This window comes from Agelaius phoeniceus, chromosome 2, assembly GCF_051311805.1.
Source record: "Agelaius phoeniceus isolate bAgePho1 chromosome 2, bAgePho1.hap1, whole genome shotgun sequence".
Classification (NCBI taxonomy): Eukaryota; Metazoa; Chordata; class Aves; order Passeriformes; family Icteridae; genus Agelaius; species Agelaius phoeniceus.
In genome coordinates, this window is record NC_135266.1 from 26,788,585 (window position 1) to 26,803,899 (window position 15,315).

General features: G+C 43.5%; 1 protein-coding gene across 7 annotated transcripts in view; it reads left to right on the top strand.

Annotated features, from left to right (window-relative positions):
- The first annotated feature begins 4,094 nt into the window (after positions 1-4,094).
- Positions 4,095-15,315, top strand: part of TFDP1 (transcription factor Dp-1) — a 38,221-nt gene continuing 27,000 nt past the window's right edge. For 2 of the 7 annotated variants that reach the window (XM_054651533.2, XM_077173352.1), the window contains exons 1-2: positions 4,697-4,855; positions 5,654-5,735. In XM_054651533.2, coding sequence (XP_054507508.1) covers positions 5,724-5,735 — 12 coding nt within the window. In that variant the 5' untranslated portion in view covers positions 4,697-4,855; positions 5,654-5,723. Of the gene's footprint in view, positions 4,196-4,696; positions 4,856-5,350; positions 5,500-5,623; positions 5,736-15,315 lie in introns of those variants that run through there. The other 5 variants (XM_054651562.2, XM_077173351.1, XM_054651523.2 and 2 more) reach the window with 5 other exon arrangements.

The window sequence follows — 15,315 nt, forward strand, 5'->3', positions numbered from 1 at the left end:
GAGATAAGCACCATTTACTGGAAACAGCAATGAGATAAGAAAACAAACAGTAACAGCAACAATATTGATAACAAAATTGTACAAGGAGGACCCCCAGACAACAACAGTTCCCCACCCGTTTTGTCCTGAAACTAAGAGAGGGAGCCCCTTTTCCCTGCCTCTGGCAATGAGGTGGGATAGTATAGAATAACAAGGTACACATGCCCACACCACTCCAGGTTCCACCTTCTCATGCCTACTGTGAAAAAGCTCTGTCCTGGCCAAAACCAGGACAACCAGCTTTAGGAGAACTGGGTGAAGATAAATTGGTTAGTGTGAGTACCAGTGTTCTGTGCCTCTCTGTTGACATAGATTTGGATTGCCTGGTTCAATATTAGATGTAATTGCAAATTAGTAATCTTAACAGACATATGGTAAGTTTGTTTGCAATCAGACATTTGAGATTGCCTCATAGAAATCTGGAGGTATGTTGAGATACTGTAAATATTTTGTGAAATGCAAATAATGGCTCCATGCATAATTCCATGTCCAAATGGGGTAGTCTCATGATATGATCTTAGGACAGAAACAACAGACCTTATTCCTGAATGATCACTCATTCCTGTATGAAAAATGGGGAGAATATTGCATAACCAGCCCACTTAGATATAATTGCAGCTTTTCAGAAACCTTATGCTTGTACTGTGGAATATTCTCTTTCTGTGTCAGGCAGATAAAATTAAAGCAGAGTTCCAGAAGCCCTGAAAGGAAAATCTACTGATTTGTCTTTTCTGGAAATTCTTGTTCCTGCTTGTTGGACAGTGGTTCTATCTCATTCATTAACTAATGATCAGTTAAATATCATTTTAATACAGAAAAGCTGATACAGAGCAGAAGCCTCATTAAGTGATGAGAGGATATTCCTATGGTCAAGCTGAACTTAAGGGAGTGAAAAAGGAGGTCTGTTCTATGCTTAACTGGCAACTCATTCAGCTAACCTATTTTGGGGTTGAAATTTGGGTTGGGTTTTTTTTGGGGGGGGGTGGAGTTGGTTTATTTCTTTTGTAGGTGGATTTAGCTGTGCTTATTTGGCATGGCTTTCTGAAAATTTGAGTTCTTGTGTGTTACCCCTAATTGCTATCCTTGATAATTCTGTGAAGATAAAGGAACCAAAGCAGTTTAAAAGCTGGTAGTGTGGGCTGTGCTTTGTGAGCCATTTCCCTGGCCCTGGGGTCAGATTGGTATATATGGACCCACAACCACCCTACTTGTGGCTTATCCCATACAGAGCAGGTGGCTTCAGTTTGTCAGTAGGAAGGTATTTGTGGGAGCTGGGAGGTGGTTCCCTGAAATTTTGACTGATGTAGGTCTAGGATGGCTCAAGAATGTGGTGATGATAGACTGAGTCCATGGCACTACATAGCTGTAAGAATTTATACTTCCTATCATTCTCAAATATGAGGAAAAGCATCCTCACAAAGCCTTGTACTTCACTTGTTTTATGATTGGACATCCTCAGCTTTGCAGGCAGGAAGATGTGGGGGTGCCTCGTATGACAGAATATTGCTGTACAATGATGCTTGATGGAGAGGGTGAGAAATCTAGTGTGGTCTTGCCTGTTGGAACGAACCCAGGAACAATCTAACCACAAAAGCACTCCTGGGGTTTGTCTAGGGAAGGAATCCATAGTTCTGCTCAGTAACCAGTCCTGGCAGTGTTCCAGCATGTGGGCAATGCCAAAGGTGGAGGAAACGGGATCCCTGAATGACAAGAGGCAAGCCACACTAACAGCGTTGCTATTTTGTGGGAAATGCAATAGCTTGTAAGAAGCAGCAAAGTATCAGACATCCTGTGTTGATGACCTGACAACGAGGGAGCCAACACAGCTGCTGCAGGGAGAAGGAAGCACAGTGAGATGTCTTCAGAGCTCCGAGGTGTGTAGCCCACTCAACCCCTAAGGGCAGGAGGGAAAGGCATGCCTCTGCCAACTTCACTCAGCAGCCCAGGAGATTTGCTGCTTGGGTTCTCCCACCGCCTCTGCCCAGTGATTACCACTGCCGGGTTGGACTTACTGACACTTTGAAGACAGTGGGACTAGGAAAATCTGCTGGCTGGAGAAAACAACCTGAACAACGTTGTGACAAGAGTGACTTAGGGATAACTGATCCTGCCTTGTGGGAAAAACCTAGATCAGAGAGTAGTAAAATTTTCAGTTATGGTACCAAGCTGAATTTTTTATTTCCTAAAATAGAGTGGAAATTTGAGAGTTGGGAGATAGTACCTCCCGACGAGGCCAGATGCTGACAAGGTGGTCAGGTGACATTAGGTCTTTAATTAAGTCATGAGTTTGCACAGATCACAGCGTTCAGATTGCATGGCTCCCTGTTCCCGGGCATTTCCTCTGGCATCTGTGGAAGCTTTCTGCCTATAGACTCGATGACCTCTTGAGACAATTTCCTCGTGTCTGTCATGCACTGATGCTGTTTAAAGTTATGATCTGTTCTGATTTTCGTGAACCCTTAAAAGGGAGAGGAACTCCCCAGAAAACTGTAAAGTGGAATAGCCTGCCACCACTACTATCACAAACGAAATCCTAAAGCTCCAAAATACCTGCAAAAGGTGTGCTCAGAGACTAGAGAAGTTTTGAAAATTTTTTCACTGGTACAAACACTTCAAATTAGTTGTGAGCAACCCTCGGCTGAAGGAAAAAAAAACCCACTACCCAAGAGTTGGGCGTGTTTGGGCAGTTAGTATGTATCAAAATAAATTCTAGCAAACTAGGACACTCCTTGTTTGTGCTTGTTCTGTTGACTCGCAAGTGTTTTTCCTACAGGAATTAATGTAAAACAAAAGAGCGGGAGGTGGGTGGGTAGGGACGTGAGATACACAGACGGTTTGAACCCTTAGGCACAGTATATATGACCTGGAGGGTGGAGAGCGGCACTATCAACTGGATATGTCTTTCAGGAAGCAATTTTTTTCTGCAGCTGGTTTATGGGTTTTGTGTGCGAAAGTTTTTGCTGCTTTCTGAAAAGTTATAATGTTAGAAACACAATTTCATTATCACCTTCTTTCTTCGATGGCAAATGCCGTCAAGCTTAATTAAGAGGAATGAAGAAATGGGGCTATAACCCTAGAGCACCACGAGGGGGGGGGAAGAGGGGTGGCGAGAGGGGGGGCATTGTTAATAAAAAACTCCAAAGATTGCTATTTATCAGGAAAATGAACGTAGTGTTTCATTACTACTGTAAAGCACAAAAATTCAACGTCTTTAAAAAAACAAAACAAAACAAACAACAGAGGTGTAAAAATGAATGCGAATCTCGTGGGCTCGTGAAAAGCATCTCCTCCAGCACTCTCTCTGCTGGATTCGTCTGCTGCTGCAATGTAGCAGCTCTGTGGTGGTGTGCTCTATTCCCAACTAGTCTTCGTTCCCAGGAAGCAGCATGAATTTAGCGAAAGAACGAGCCTTTTACTTCCTGCTCCCCTCTTCGTTGCGTTATGAGCAACCTTGTACCGTTCAGAACTGTGTGTAGCTTCCTCCCTATCGAGCAGCCTTGCATCCACCCCTATGAGCCACACGACTCCGGAGCTTTCCTTGCTGTCCCGCAATTTCCACTATAGCGGCTCTGCCTTTGCAGCCTCCCAGCAACGCTGCAGGTTTTGAGGTTGTTGTTTTTTTCCCCAAAACTTACAGGACAACGATGTAATTACATCACATAACCCTCGCTAACATGCTCTGTTCCTGCGGTCGTCATTGCTCGCAGAGGCTGCAGCGCCCCGAGGTGCTTTTTAGTTTTGGGCGCAAGGTTAAGAGCTGCAACCGCCCGAAGGAAAACTTTCGCTTGGATTACCACAAAATCCCTAATTTTAGCAACGATCGCTGCAAGCGAAACTTTGCTCGAGTAACGGCCGGACAGAAGCGATGAGGAAGCGCTGGCAGCAGGATGTTGTGGCAACGAAACCGCACGGCCCTGCCCCGCCGGGTCCCGCTCCGCGCCGGCAGCGCGGCCGCGCCCGCGGGCACCGCGCGGCACCGCGGGGCGGGCGGGGAGTCGGAAGAAGGCGCGAAAATCCCGCGCATGCTCCATGCCCGGCTCCCTCCGCGCCTTGGAGCGGCGGGCGGGCGGGTTGGCTTGGCCGCTCCGCGTGTGCCCGTGCGAGGCGCGCCGCGCCCGTGACGTCAGCGCGCAGCGTCAGGGGGACGCACAAAAGTGTAAGTTTCAATTTTTTTTTTTTTTAATTTTATTTTAAAAAAAGAAAAAAAGAAGAGACAGGGGAAGAGTGGCGGGGTCGCGCGCGCAGGGTCCGTGGGAGGGTGGGGGGGGGATCGCTGCGCTCGCTCGTCCCCCCTCGTTTACCCGCATCGCCCCCATTCCCGCCGGCAGCCCCTCGGCGGCAGCGGCGCTGGGCAGGTGTGCGGGGCCGCGGCGTGCGGGGCCACGGCGTGCGGGGGCGACCGGCCGGGAGCCCCGCGGGCTGGCGGCCGGCGGGGACAGAGGCGCGCTGGGAAGTGACAGCCCGCCGGGGGAGACCCTCTTGCCCCGCCGCCTCTTCTGCCTGCACCCCCTCCCCCGGAGCGCGGTGGGGGAAGGCGGTCCCTGCCGGTGCCCTCTCCTCCCTCCCGGCTTCCCTCCCCTGTTCCCGGGCTGCCGATGTCGGTGTCCCGCCGCCTCCCCCCGCCCCTGCCCCCTCCCGCCAGGCCCGCGCAGCCGCCGCACATGTGCAGTCGGGCGCCTCCGCAGCGGCAGCAGCAGAAGCGGCGGCAGCAGCGCGGCGGCGGCGGGCGGGGGGTGCTCCCGCTCCGCGCTCCGGGTCCCTGTCTCGGGGCGGCGGCGGGGGATGGAGCCGGCTCTCTCTGCCTTCGGCCGCTCAGGTGCGGGCAGCCCGCGCCCGAGGATGGGAGCACCGGGGCTTGCGTGGGACGGCGGCGGGGGGCGCCGCCGGCGGCGGGTCGGGCACGATGGGGATGGGGACGGCGCGGACCCGCACTCCGCCCGCCGCCCCTTCCCCCCGCGGCCGCCGGCGGTGCCGCCGGGCGCGTCCCCCCTTGCCCGCGCCCCCGCCGCCGCCGAGGCGATTAGCGCGGCCCCTCGCTGCCGGGGGGAGGCGGCGCGGGGCTCAGGGCTCTGCCCGGGCGGTGAGGCCCCGGTCGGGGGGCGCGGGCGGGCGCGGGGTGCCCGGGGAGCAGGGGCGGCCGCCGGTCTGTGCCGCCCGGTGCGGCCGCGGCCCGTCCGCCGGCGAGGAGGAGGAGGAGAAAAGCGGGGCTGGAAGGCCCCGGGGGGAGCTGCCCCTGGGGCCTACTTGTGCCTGCTGCTGGAAATGGGGGTGGGGAGGAGGAGGAGGCCGTGATCGCTGCCCGCGCTCGGTGCTGGAAGGGGCGCAGCTGGACAGGGACCGGCCTCGCGTGGGATCGGGCACGGGCGGGGGAAGGGCTCTCTCTGCCCGGGCACGGCTCTCCCCCGCCGTCGGGAAAGGAGTGCCCCCCACACGTGAGCGTGGGGCTCCAGGGACGAAAAGGTGATGATGGGAAACTTTTCCCTGTTGAAAAACGTGGGCTTTTTTCAAAAAGAAACCTAAATTGTACTTGGTAGTATTCAATAATTTCAATTGTAAAAACTTTCCCTCCTTTCATTTTTTATAGCTGGTGCTGTCTTTGCTTTCTGCTTTCTAGAAAATAGCATTGTCCCTGTGTCCTGCAGCCATCAAGATTTTAAGACGACTGGTTTTTAGTCTTTGGTAACATGGCAAAAGATGTAAGTATATTTGTAGCACATACAATGTGGAAGCATAGAATGTTTTTATTAACAAAAGCAAATGGGGTCATGCTTTATAATAGCTGGCATTAATGAATATGTGGAACTTTATCTACGCTGTGCATCAAGCCTAGGCTGTTTTCCTGTAGACAGCGTAAACCAGCTTCAGATCTGCTGCCATTTTTTCAGAGTGATTAATCTTGAGAATTCCCTATGCTAATAACAGCACTTGGGCCGTTGTCATTATGTGCATTCATATTGAACACTGAAAGAGCTTGGGTTTGGATTGGATTGGAAAAAACCCAGCACGTGTTGTTCAGATGGCAGGGCTGTCTTGACTGCCATTGTGAACTAACATGTCCTTTCTTGAGTTCAGGAAGGCATCAGACATTTGAGGGAAGATGGTTCATTCTCCATATGCGTTCATTTTTTGTCTCTATCTACCAAAAGATGCTTGTTAGTGTCTGTAAAAACCAGCTTTGGGAACTTTCACCATAGATTTCCATTACTGCTGTCGTTAAGGTTTGCAGCTTCAGTTCTGTGACCTGCCTCATGGAGCATGTTTGTTCTTCACCTCTTCCAGTACTCATTAAAAAAAATTCAGTTTATTCTGCCTTTAAGATGTCAGTCATTGTTCATACCTAATATAATTGGGCTTTGATGTTGTCTTATTGAAAATAAGACAATATACTGGTCTGTATTCAAATTAGACCATATCTCCCCCTTCAAAAAAACCCAAACCCCCTAAAAAACAACAGCATGCAAGCTAAAGAAAAGTGATACAACTCACTGGTTAGACAGCAGGTTGCAGCCTAATGTGGAATATTGCAGCCTTCAAATAGCAGGGATTTCCATGAAAGTGTGATTGGTTTAAAAAATAATCTTGTAGGGAATTTTAGTAGTTCAGCTGAAAAACATCTTAATGTGTGGAGAAGCAACCAGACATACGTAGTCACTCAAAGCTTGCCTGGAAGAGATAAGGGTGGCCAAGTACATTAGAGATAGCAGAGTTCAAGGAATGATAGGCCATATAAGCGGGAAGAAAACGAAAGTGGAGTTAGACTGGTGTTAGACTAGGAGATGAAATTGAAACAGTTCAAAGTAATGGAGGTACCAAAGTGCATTTATTTAATATAGCTTTTGGGAGAGAGATCAACTAAGTGAAGAGTAGCTAGCACCTGGAAATACAGATGAATGTCCTGCTAAATCTAAGTGAGAATGAGACATTTAAGAACAAACCTTATTTTTGAAAAATCTAGTTTATTCTAGGAAAGAGAGTTGTTAAGGAAGGAAAGGAAGGAATAACCAACCTCATAGTAAACTTAAGAAATGGGAGAAGGTGCTACAGATCCAAAAAGAAATTGCTTTCAATATATTTATTAAAAAAGTAATAAACTGAATTTGGAAAAATGAAAATCTAGGTCAGGTTTTAGGTAAAATTTTAAGTGTGCTCAAGCACTGGAGCGGGGTAGCTAGAAAGGGTATGAAATCTTAACTGAATATTGTCTAACCTGTTCTTAAAAACATCTACATGTACTTCAAACCTGCCTCAGGGAAGAAATATGAACTGCTTACCTTTATGCACACTGTACCCACCATTACATGACACCTAAAATGTGTAGTGAGTGTTGGGAAGTTTTAAATTTCTAGGTCTGAATATGGGCCCTATGAATTGTGGTTAAATGCTATAACATAGAGATGTTAATTGGTATAGCACTTATTTTAATTTTCAGAAGGGAAGAGATTTATTTCCATATTTTTGTTCAAAGTCCAAGTTCTTTTTCAAGCAGAATAATGGAATTCAGCATGATACAGACAGTATCACTAAATTTCTGGGCACTGAGTCTCTGAAAACCTGTGTTGCTGTAAATTTAAACATTCTGATGTGAAAATATTGCTGTGATTAATGGCTTGTAGTTCTGCCATGTCACCCATCAAGTGCTCTAACTGTCTGTGAGATGTAGTGGTGAAGAAGATGGCATAGTTGATGATTGCTCCTGCCCCTTCCTTCCCTTTTTCTCTGAGATGGCTAAACTGTGGGAAGGGCTGTGCTGCTACAATCCTAAGTCTGGGCTTCAGGTGGCATTTCCATGGCCAGGCATGTTCAGAATGCTCCAGCCTGGGGGTGCAGGCGAGGTGAGCATCCCTCTGGTGTCCTGTGCTGGGGGCCAGGGTGCCCTGGCGACAGTGGGGCAGGGAGCCCTGCACAAGGGGAAGCTGTGGAGACAGTGCTCCTGCTTTATGCTTCTTCCTGCCTGCTGCAGGAGAGCACTTTTCCTTTCATTGTTCCCATCCAGGTCTTCTTATGCCTCTTTTTAAAAACTATAATTTGATAGGACCTGCTAGAAAAGTCAAATACTTGTAAGAGTTTGCAGACTGAGACTTGATAATTGAACAAATTGGGGAATGTGATGGAGAGTACTGGCACACCCAGTGAAATGCTTTTATAAAGTATTAAAAAATTGCAAAAGTAGTGATCAGGTAAGCTAGCAAAATAATGTTTATGAACTATATGGCTCAGGTCTAAATTCTGTGAAGTATTACTTTCAAATGTATCTCTCTAATGCTTTTCAGAGCATACAATCAAGAGAAAATAAGAAGCAAAACATTGATTTAAAATTTTTTTTCGTTTATATTTTGGGGTTTTATGCAAAATACTTTGATTTCCTCAGCAGTAGTCAGGAAGCTATGAGGTGGGGGGAAAAGGATTCATTCATACATAGCACCTTAATTAAGAGCCTGCAGGTGGAGTTTAAGTGCATAATCACAGTGTTGTAGCTGGATAACTTGAAAAATGGTAATGTAAAAAGAAATACTAGCTTGTGAAGGTTAAAGTATCCATGGGTATATCAGTTTATGTTTCGGGTAGGGTATCTGAAGTGCAGTAAAGATAAAGGACAAAAAACCAAAGCACTCATTTTCCAGTGGGATCTGGTAATAGCAATAAGCACAGCCATTTTTGAGTTTATGAGCACCGGTGAAGCTAAGAAGCAATTCTAACAGAATCAGGCAGATGTGGTATATCACATGAGGCAGGTATATCACATTCAATTCAGGACATCTTAGTTCCTAGCAAGACTTTACTGTTTGTGCAATTAAAAAGAAACAATGAAAAAATAGGTGTGGACAGGAGAACAGCAATCGCTGTATCTCAAGGACTTGGATGCCTTGAGAGTGGGATCATTGCATTGCTTTGCAGAGTCTGGGTGACAAGTTGAAGTCAGTAGGTTTTGGTACAGTTTTACATCTACATTTGCACTGTGTGGGAAATTTCTTGGTCATTGCATATGGGCAGTCTCCAGAGACTTCATGTTAGGCAGAACTCCTTTTTCTGGTTAATCAGTGTTGCTCTGGGTTTTCCTCATCTCCTGTGAACTCTTCCACTACTTAAAAATGTGGCACCTTCCAGGCTGGAGCTGAAGGAGCCAAATGTGCAGCCAAGGTCCTCAGTCTACTTGTTCTCCTTACTGGATTCATGGGGGTAATAGCTGGGGGGAAAGCAGTTCCCTGTGTGCAGTGGTCACCTGTCCACCCTTGGCATGCCTAAAACTAGCCAGGATACTGCTTTGAATGAAGTAAAAGGAATTAATGTAGCAAGAAAGCAAATTTGATACATTAATTTTTTTTTGCAGCTTCCACACTGCTTTCTGGCCACTTTTATATTCAGCTATAATCAGTTATATGCCGAGAATTATCTGTAAATTAAGATGATAAATACTTTTTTTAGTAGTATAGGTTAATGTGCCTTCCACCATTAAAGTACCAGCTTCTGTGTGTGGCTGAAAATCCAACTTGTGGTGATCATGTTTCTCCCCTCAGTTACTTCTGTCACTGCTGAACTGTTGAGGCCTCTCAAGGAGCCATAAGGAAGGAGAAACTTGTGGATCTTTTCTCCAAGACTCAGTGTTACATAGGAGAAAAAAAGCAGGAACAGCAGAGTTTATTTTCTTCTGAATTCCTGTACTCTTAATATAACCACTTGGAGGAACTGGATCTGTTGTTGAGGATAGTCTAATGCATGGTGTTAGAGGGAATATTGAAGAGAAAGGGGCTAGACAAAAGCAATGAGTACAGTTCTTTCTGATCTCCAAAATTACACTTACCAGAATAGATGAGTCATGTAAATGAAATATTCTTATCGAGTCATGTTGTTTGTGATTGTTTCTGTTGTTCACCATTAGTGGATGGACTGCTTCAAGCCATGTAAAAAATAAATTGTGCACAGAGAATTTGAAGTTGGAAAAAAAACCATAGAAAAACTTTTGAAGCTGACATACCACTGTTAGCCTTCAGAATTTCTCACAGACTAAAATACCTTTTTTGAGAATTGTTCTTGAGTTACTGTTTCATAGGTAACTGACAGTGGTGTTGGCTTTGGAACTGCTTGTTCTAAAATTAGATTTTTTTAATTTATTCTTAAAAATTATGTTCTACTGTCATCTTCTGCTTGAATTATTTTATGAGGGATTTTTCTCTTGATCCCTAGTTTGCATAAAAATTACTGTGTCTCTTTAGTTTTTTATAGTACTTTCATGAATCTTACTGAGTAGTAGATATGGCACACATATCCAGTTTTGCAAAGGAAGCCCTGTGAGCATGTGGAAATAAGAGGACACACCATAAAAAGGGCAAAAATTTCACCTGATCTAACATTACTGTTCAAGAGATGTACAGATGTGGGAATTAATGCTGGTGGTTTATTTTAATTAACTATTCAGACTACATTCAGATATGTAGCTTAATTTAGTGAACTTATTTCACACTATTACTAATATTTTGCTCAAAGACTATTTAAAAAAACCCACAGCAAACTGGTTTCTTCACACAATTTTACTAGTTAGGTTAATAGGGCTGCTGTTTTTGTGGAAAGTCAAAATCTGTGCTTTTGTATTAATTTTTTGCCAGAACACCACAGAGGTTGTACTTTTTAGTAACTTCCATGTGATGTTTCTACATCAATCTTGAGCAAGTCTAAAAATGTTAAGTTTGGGATGGATTGAAAACAAGAACCCAGTGGAAGTAGGAAAACCACTTTATTTTGGACCTTTTTTACATGATGCACTTTCAATCCCTGGAAAGTATTGAGAAGTCTTCAGAACATTTTCCAGACCTTTCCTAAAATACCAGCATGCATTTCTCCTTTTATGTTTGTTTTTGGTTATGTACTAGAAATTTTGTTGAGGCAGACTAGAGAAGTCAAGTCTTTGAGGAATCTCAAGTGGTCATGCACCTTCTTTGATATCATTTGAGTTCAATAGCTTGATCTACTTCTGTTTGCCTTTAGTGAGTTCTAACATGTCCAGAAGTTTGCAAACTAGTGATCAAATAATATTACGAAATTAGGTCATCTAAAAAGACATCTCTGTTTGGGATTTTGAACGTTGCTAATTTTTTTAATTTGCCCTTTCCAAGAAGGCTAAAGGAAAGTGATCTTTAAGCTCTCTTTTATACATTCCAGGCATGCAGTCAGAACTGTTTTTTTCCTATGTTGGTTTGTATTATAAAATCAGGAAATAGCAGCTCAGAAGTTGCCTGTCACCTTGCCAATTTATTTGTCTAAATGAAGCATTTTCTTGTAGCCTGTAAGTGTTGAACTTTATTAATTGTTTGTGCCAGTTAATGGTGGTGGCTTTATATAGGTATGTTGCAGTAGTTTACTTAATAACTACACTATGATGGCAACAGGCTCAACAAAAATGCAGATTTTAGAAGTTAAGTTATGCTGGGGATCAACTGTTTTAATATTTGCTTTTGATTGCATGATTATCTATTAATGGAGATTTATTATGGCTAATTAGGAGTGGGAAGAAGAATGTATCAACCTTTGGTAAATGTTGTCTATATTGAAACAGTTCTCAGGTAGAAGACAACTTGATTTTAAGGATGGACAGTGGTCCATGTTCCGCAAAAATGCTTCTGGCTGCTTGTCTTGTGTTACATTACGTTTGCTAAGGGTTCCAGTATTGCTTTATTGGTTGCACAGACTTGGTTGAAAGTTGCACTGTGGGCCACTCTAGCCTTGTAATACACTGATAAGGAGGTTGGTGAGGCAAATGGTTCTGGAAGGGTCCTGTGCAGTGTTAGTTGTTGATTTTGGCTGTGGTTCAGGTGCTGATGAAGAAGCTGCTCTGAAGTCTTGGTTTGGCTGCTCTTATGGTCAAACCTAGAGTGGTTGCAGGATGTAGTTGTGGAAGTGGCCGCTGCTGGTACCTCCACATGTGGTCATTTAGTCCAGGAGGATACTAATGATGATTTTATTTTCTGGTTAATTTATGTGGTAAACGTGGAAAAGCAGTGCTTTGATGTCATACTCGCTGCTAGGAGTCTCACATTCAATTCTGCTTCATTCTTACAGCTTCATGGTTAGTGCTGGGGACATCAGCTTTAAATTTTGCAAGGGTTGTATCACTTGAGCAATTGAATAACTGTAAGAAGCAACACCAACACCATGGAGTGACTTTTCACTCTTGAGCTGTTTTTGATCTGTTGGCTCCTTAGACAGGACCACCATTTGACTTGTCTTCAAAGTGAGTTCTTAATTTAATTTTTGTTCCATTCTGGATGTGTTGCTCTTGTCAGAAAGAAGCTAATGGTCTTGACATATTCTGCAGTAAAGGAGATCTTGGGTGTCATTTTGTGTATTGCTCAGTGTCCAGCTCACCTGCAGTATCAGCAGAGCCTGTATCAACAATGCTTGACTGAACTTCTCACATGTATTTAGCTTTTTGCCTTCACAATTCTTTGGTATCCAGACCTTTGTTTTAGTGCTTTGGCTATGCTTTGTTAGTTAAGGTGCTAAAAATTCAAAAATACTCTTTGGAAAGCTCATTTCTATGGTGTAGCTCATTGCTCAGTGGTTGGCAGACACATTAATCTTGAAGATACTGCCATGATCTGAGGATGTGATATGATTATCTCTGTTCCAGAAAAAGGCTACTAAAACACAGTAAAACAACACATCTGAGAATTTGGAACAATCAAACTCCTGTAGCCCAACTTCAAACGTTTTTATGCAATTTATACAGTAAAGAATAGTTCTCACTGGCTTCATTTTCAAAATGAAATCCAAATGTTTTAAATTTAAGAACTTTTTGCCCTTTTCTACAATATTCCTCTACTTAACATCTTGATTGCCCTTTAATTTTTGCAAAAAGAAAATGAAATGGATATTTCATAATAATCTTTTGTAGTTGCTTAATAATTCATTCCCAGGGCATGTTTGCTCTGGTCCCTGCATGAGATGAGAAACCAATGGGGAAAGTAGTTCATTGTCATGTTCTTATAAATGACATTTGCATATGGATAGGGATGAAAGAATAAAGGTTGTATAAGCAGTCTTAAAATAAGGTTGTTTATTTCTGATTATAAGCTTTATTCCAGTTCCACTTTGTAACTTTGCTTATTTTCTGTTGCTTCCTGATATTGAAATAAGACAAACAAAAAAAGGAACCCTGCATTGTCAATAAAGTGGCCCATAGTAAAATGGCATGGCATGGAGCCTTTGGACATGTTCCTTTAAAATGACTGGGGATCATCATGGATGGAGTTAGTTGCAGTTTTGCACAAGATGGGTGATTTTTTGCTAGTTAGCTTTGCAAATGCCTGTAGACAGCAGAGGCATCATCCTGGTCATGGAATTGTGGAACTGTTATGGTTGGAAAAGACCTCCAAGATCAAGAAGTCCAACCATCAACCCAACAGCACCAAATGCCCTGACAAGCTCTGGGTATAAATGCTTTTCTTTCACAATTCCTCCATTTTCTGATTCTGTTGTCTCTACTTCTTTCCTAATTTATTTTGAACTTCTCTATCTGAGTTCCAGCTTATATTTCCCCTTTCAGTTGTAGTTTAGATTGTGTTTGTTTTCCCACTTCCTGTGTTCTTCCCTTCTTCTCACAGGATTTGTTCCCATTGTTCCGTTTAAGCTCTCTTAGGTTCTCATCACTTGTTTTGCCTGTACTTTTTCAGTGACTCACAGTTCTCTACCTCAACTCCTAATTCTGCCATCTTCCATCTGATTTTCTAGCTCATTTTCTGTCTTTTCCAGCCAGTCCCAAAATTGTCTCATTTTCAGACTGTCCCATTCTGACTCCCATTCTTTAACCATTTGTGTATCTTTGGCACCTGTATCTCTTTGTCAAACCCAGTCCTGTGCCTCCATGCTCTATGGGCTTAATCTGTTGTTAACTGAAAATTTCTGTTCTGAGAATCAACCTTGTAGCAGGTACCTTTGTTTCCATATATCTCTACCCTTTTTGCTCTTCTTTCAGCACTTTTTCAGGTAGTGTTCTTAAAGTGGGCTCATTACTTAGAAGCAAAGTAGAAGGGGTATTTTTGTGGCACAAAAGCACCCTTCTCTCCCCCATACTTATTTGAAGTAGTGTGGGGCAATGTGCCTCTTGGGTTAAATCTGATATACGTAGCACATGTACTCGTTCAGTCTTGTTTTTGTCAGATAAACTTCTTGCTTTTATAGGTTCTTTGTCCTTTCGTCCAAATTCACCTTGCATATTTTCCGGTTTAGTTTAAAGGTTCAGTGAATAATTTGATGCCAGTTTTTATTAACAAATTGAATTGCAAGGCTGGAAAGCTGTGGAAGAGATTATATTTTTGTTGTAAGAATGTTGATTTTCTAGTGCATAACTTCAGAGACTGCAAATAGTAGCTTATTGGTAAGATACTAAATTATTCTCTTGTAATCTTTAGGTTTTTTTGTTTAATGACTGAAAATCTCTGCATCTTCAGAAAATTTTGTTCCAGTTTAACTTCAGTCCCAACAAAAAGATACTTCCCAGTTTACTGATTTTCAGACTGAGGGCACTTGTAGTGCTTTTCAGTTTTCACTTGTAAACAAAACAGAAATAGACTTGCCAGTCCTTCGGACTGCTGATGATCTCCTAGCAGGCTAAAGCTAACTTTAGTTGATTTTTTATATGTTTAATTCTTCAGTTAATTTCTTTTCCCTGGGAGCTCTGAACAATGAGCTGAGAGCAAACCTTGGTGAAGGTCGGGATCTCCACCACGGCTTCTGCAGTTCTAATTACCAGATCTACTGATTTGTCCAGTGGGCTTTACCCTCCTTTCTGGTGCTCTGTGGGAAGATACTAGGTTATTACAGCTTAGATGCTGTGTTGGATGTCAAGAGCTATTTTTAAAAATCATTGTTGGTTTTGTTGTAGTATGTGAAGGATGAAGGCTGTATTTGTATCTGCTGCCTGTTTAGGATTTCAGGGATTTCTTTTTGTAGCTGTAGAGAAGTACACATAGCCAAAATGTGTCTTCAAAGAGGAAAACTTTGCTGAATTGTGAAGTTGAACACACTTAATAAGCTTTCAAAATCACATGTAAAGAGCATTATTATTTTAAGCAGCCCCAGGATCACCATCAAAGGAAGTAACACATCTTGAGATTGAGGATCATGAGCAGATAAGAAGAAACTGTGGAATACAATAAGAATACATAGGAAAATAGTAAAAATCCAAATAGCTTGTTACAAGTACCTTGATAAGGCCTAAAAACTGAGTGTATTTTCTCATCAGAAAATAGAATTTCCTTGATGTCTAAACCCTTCCTGACAGAA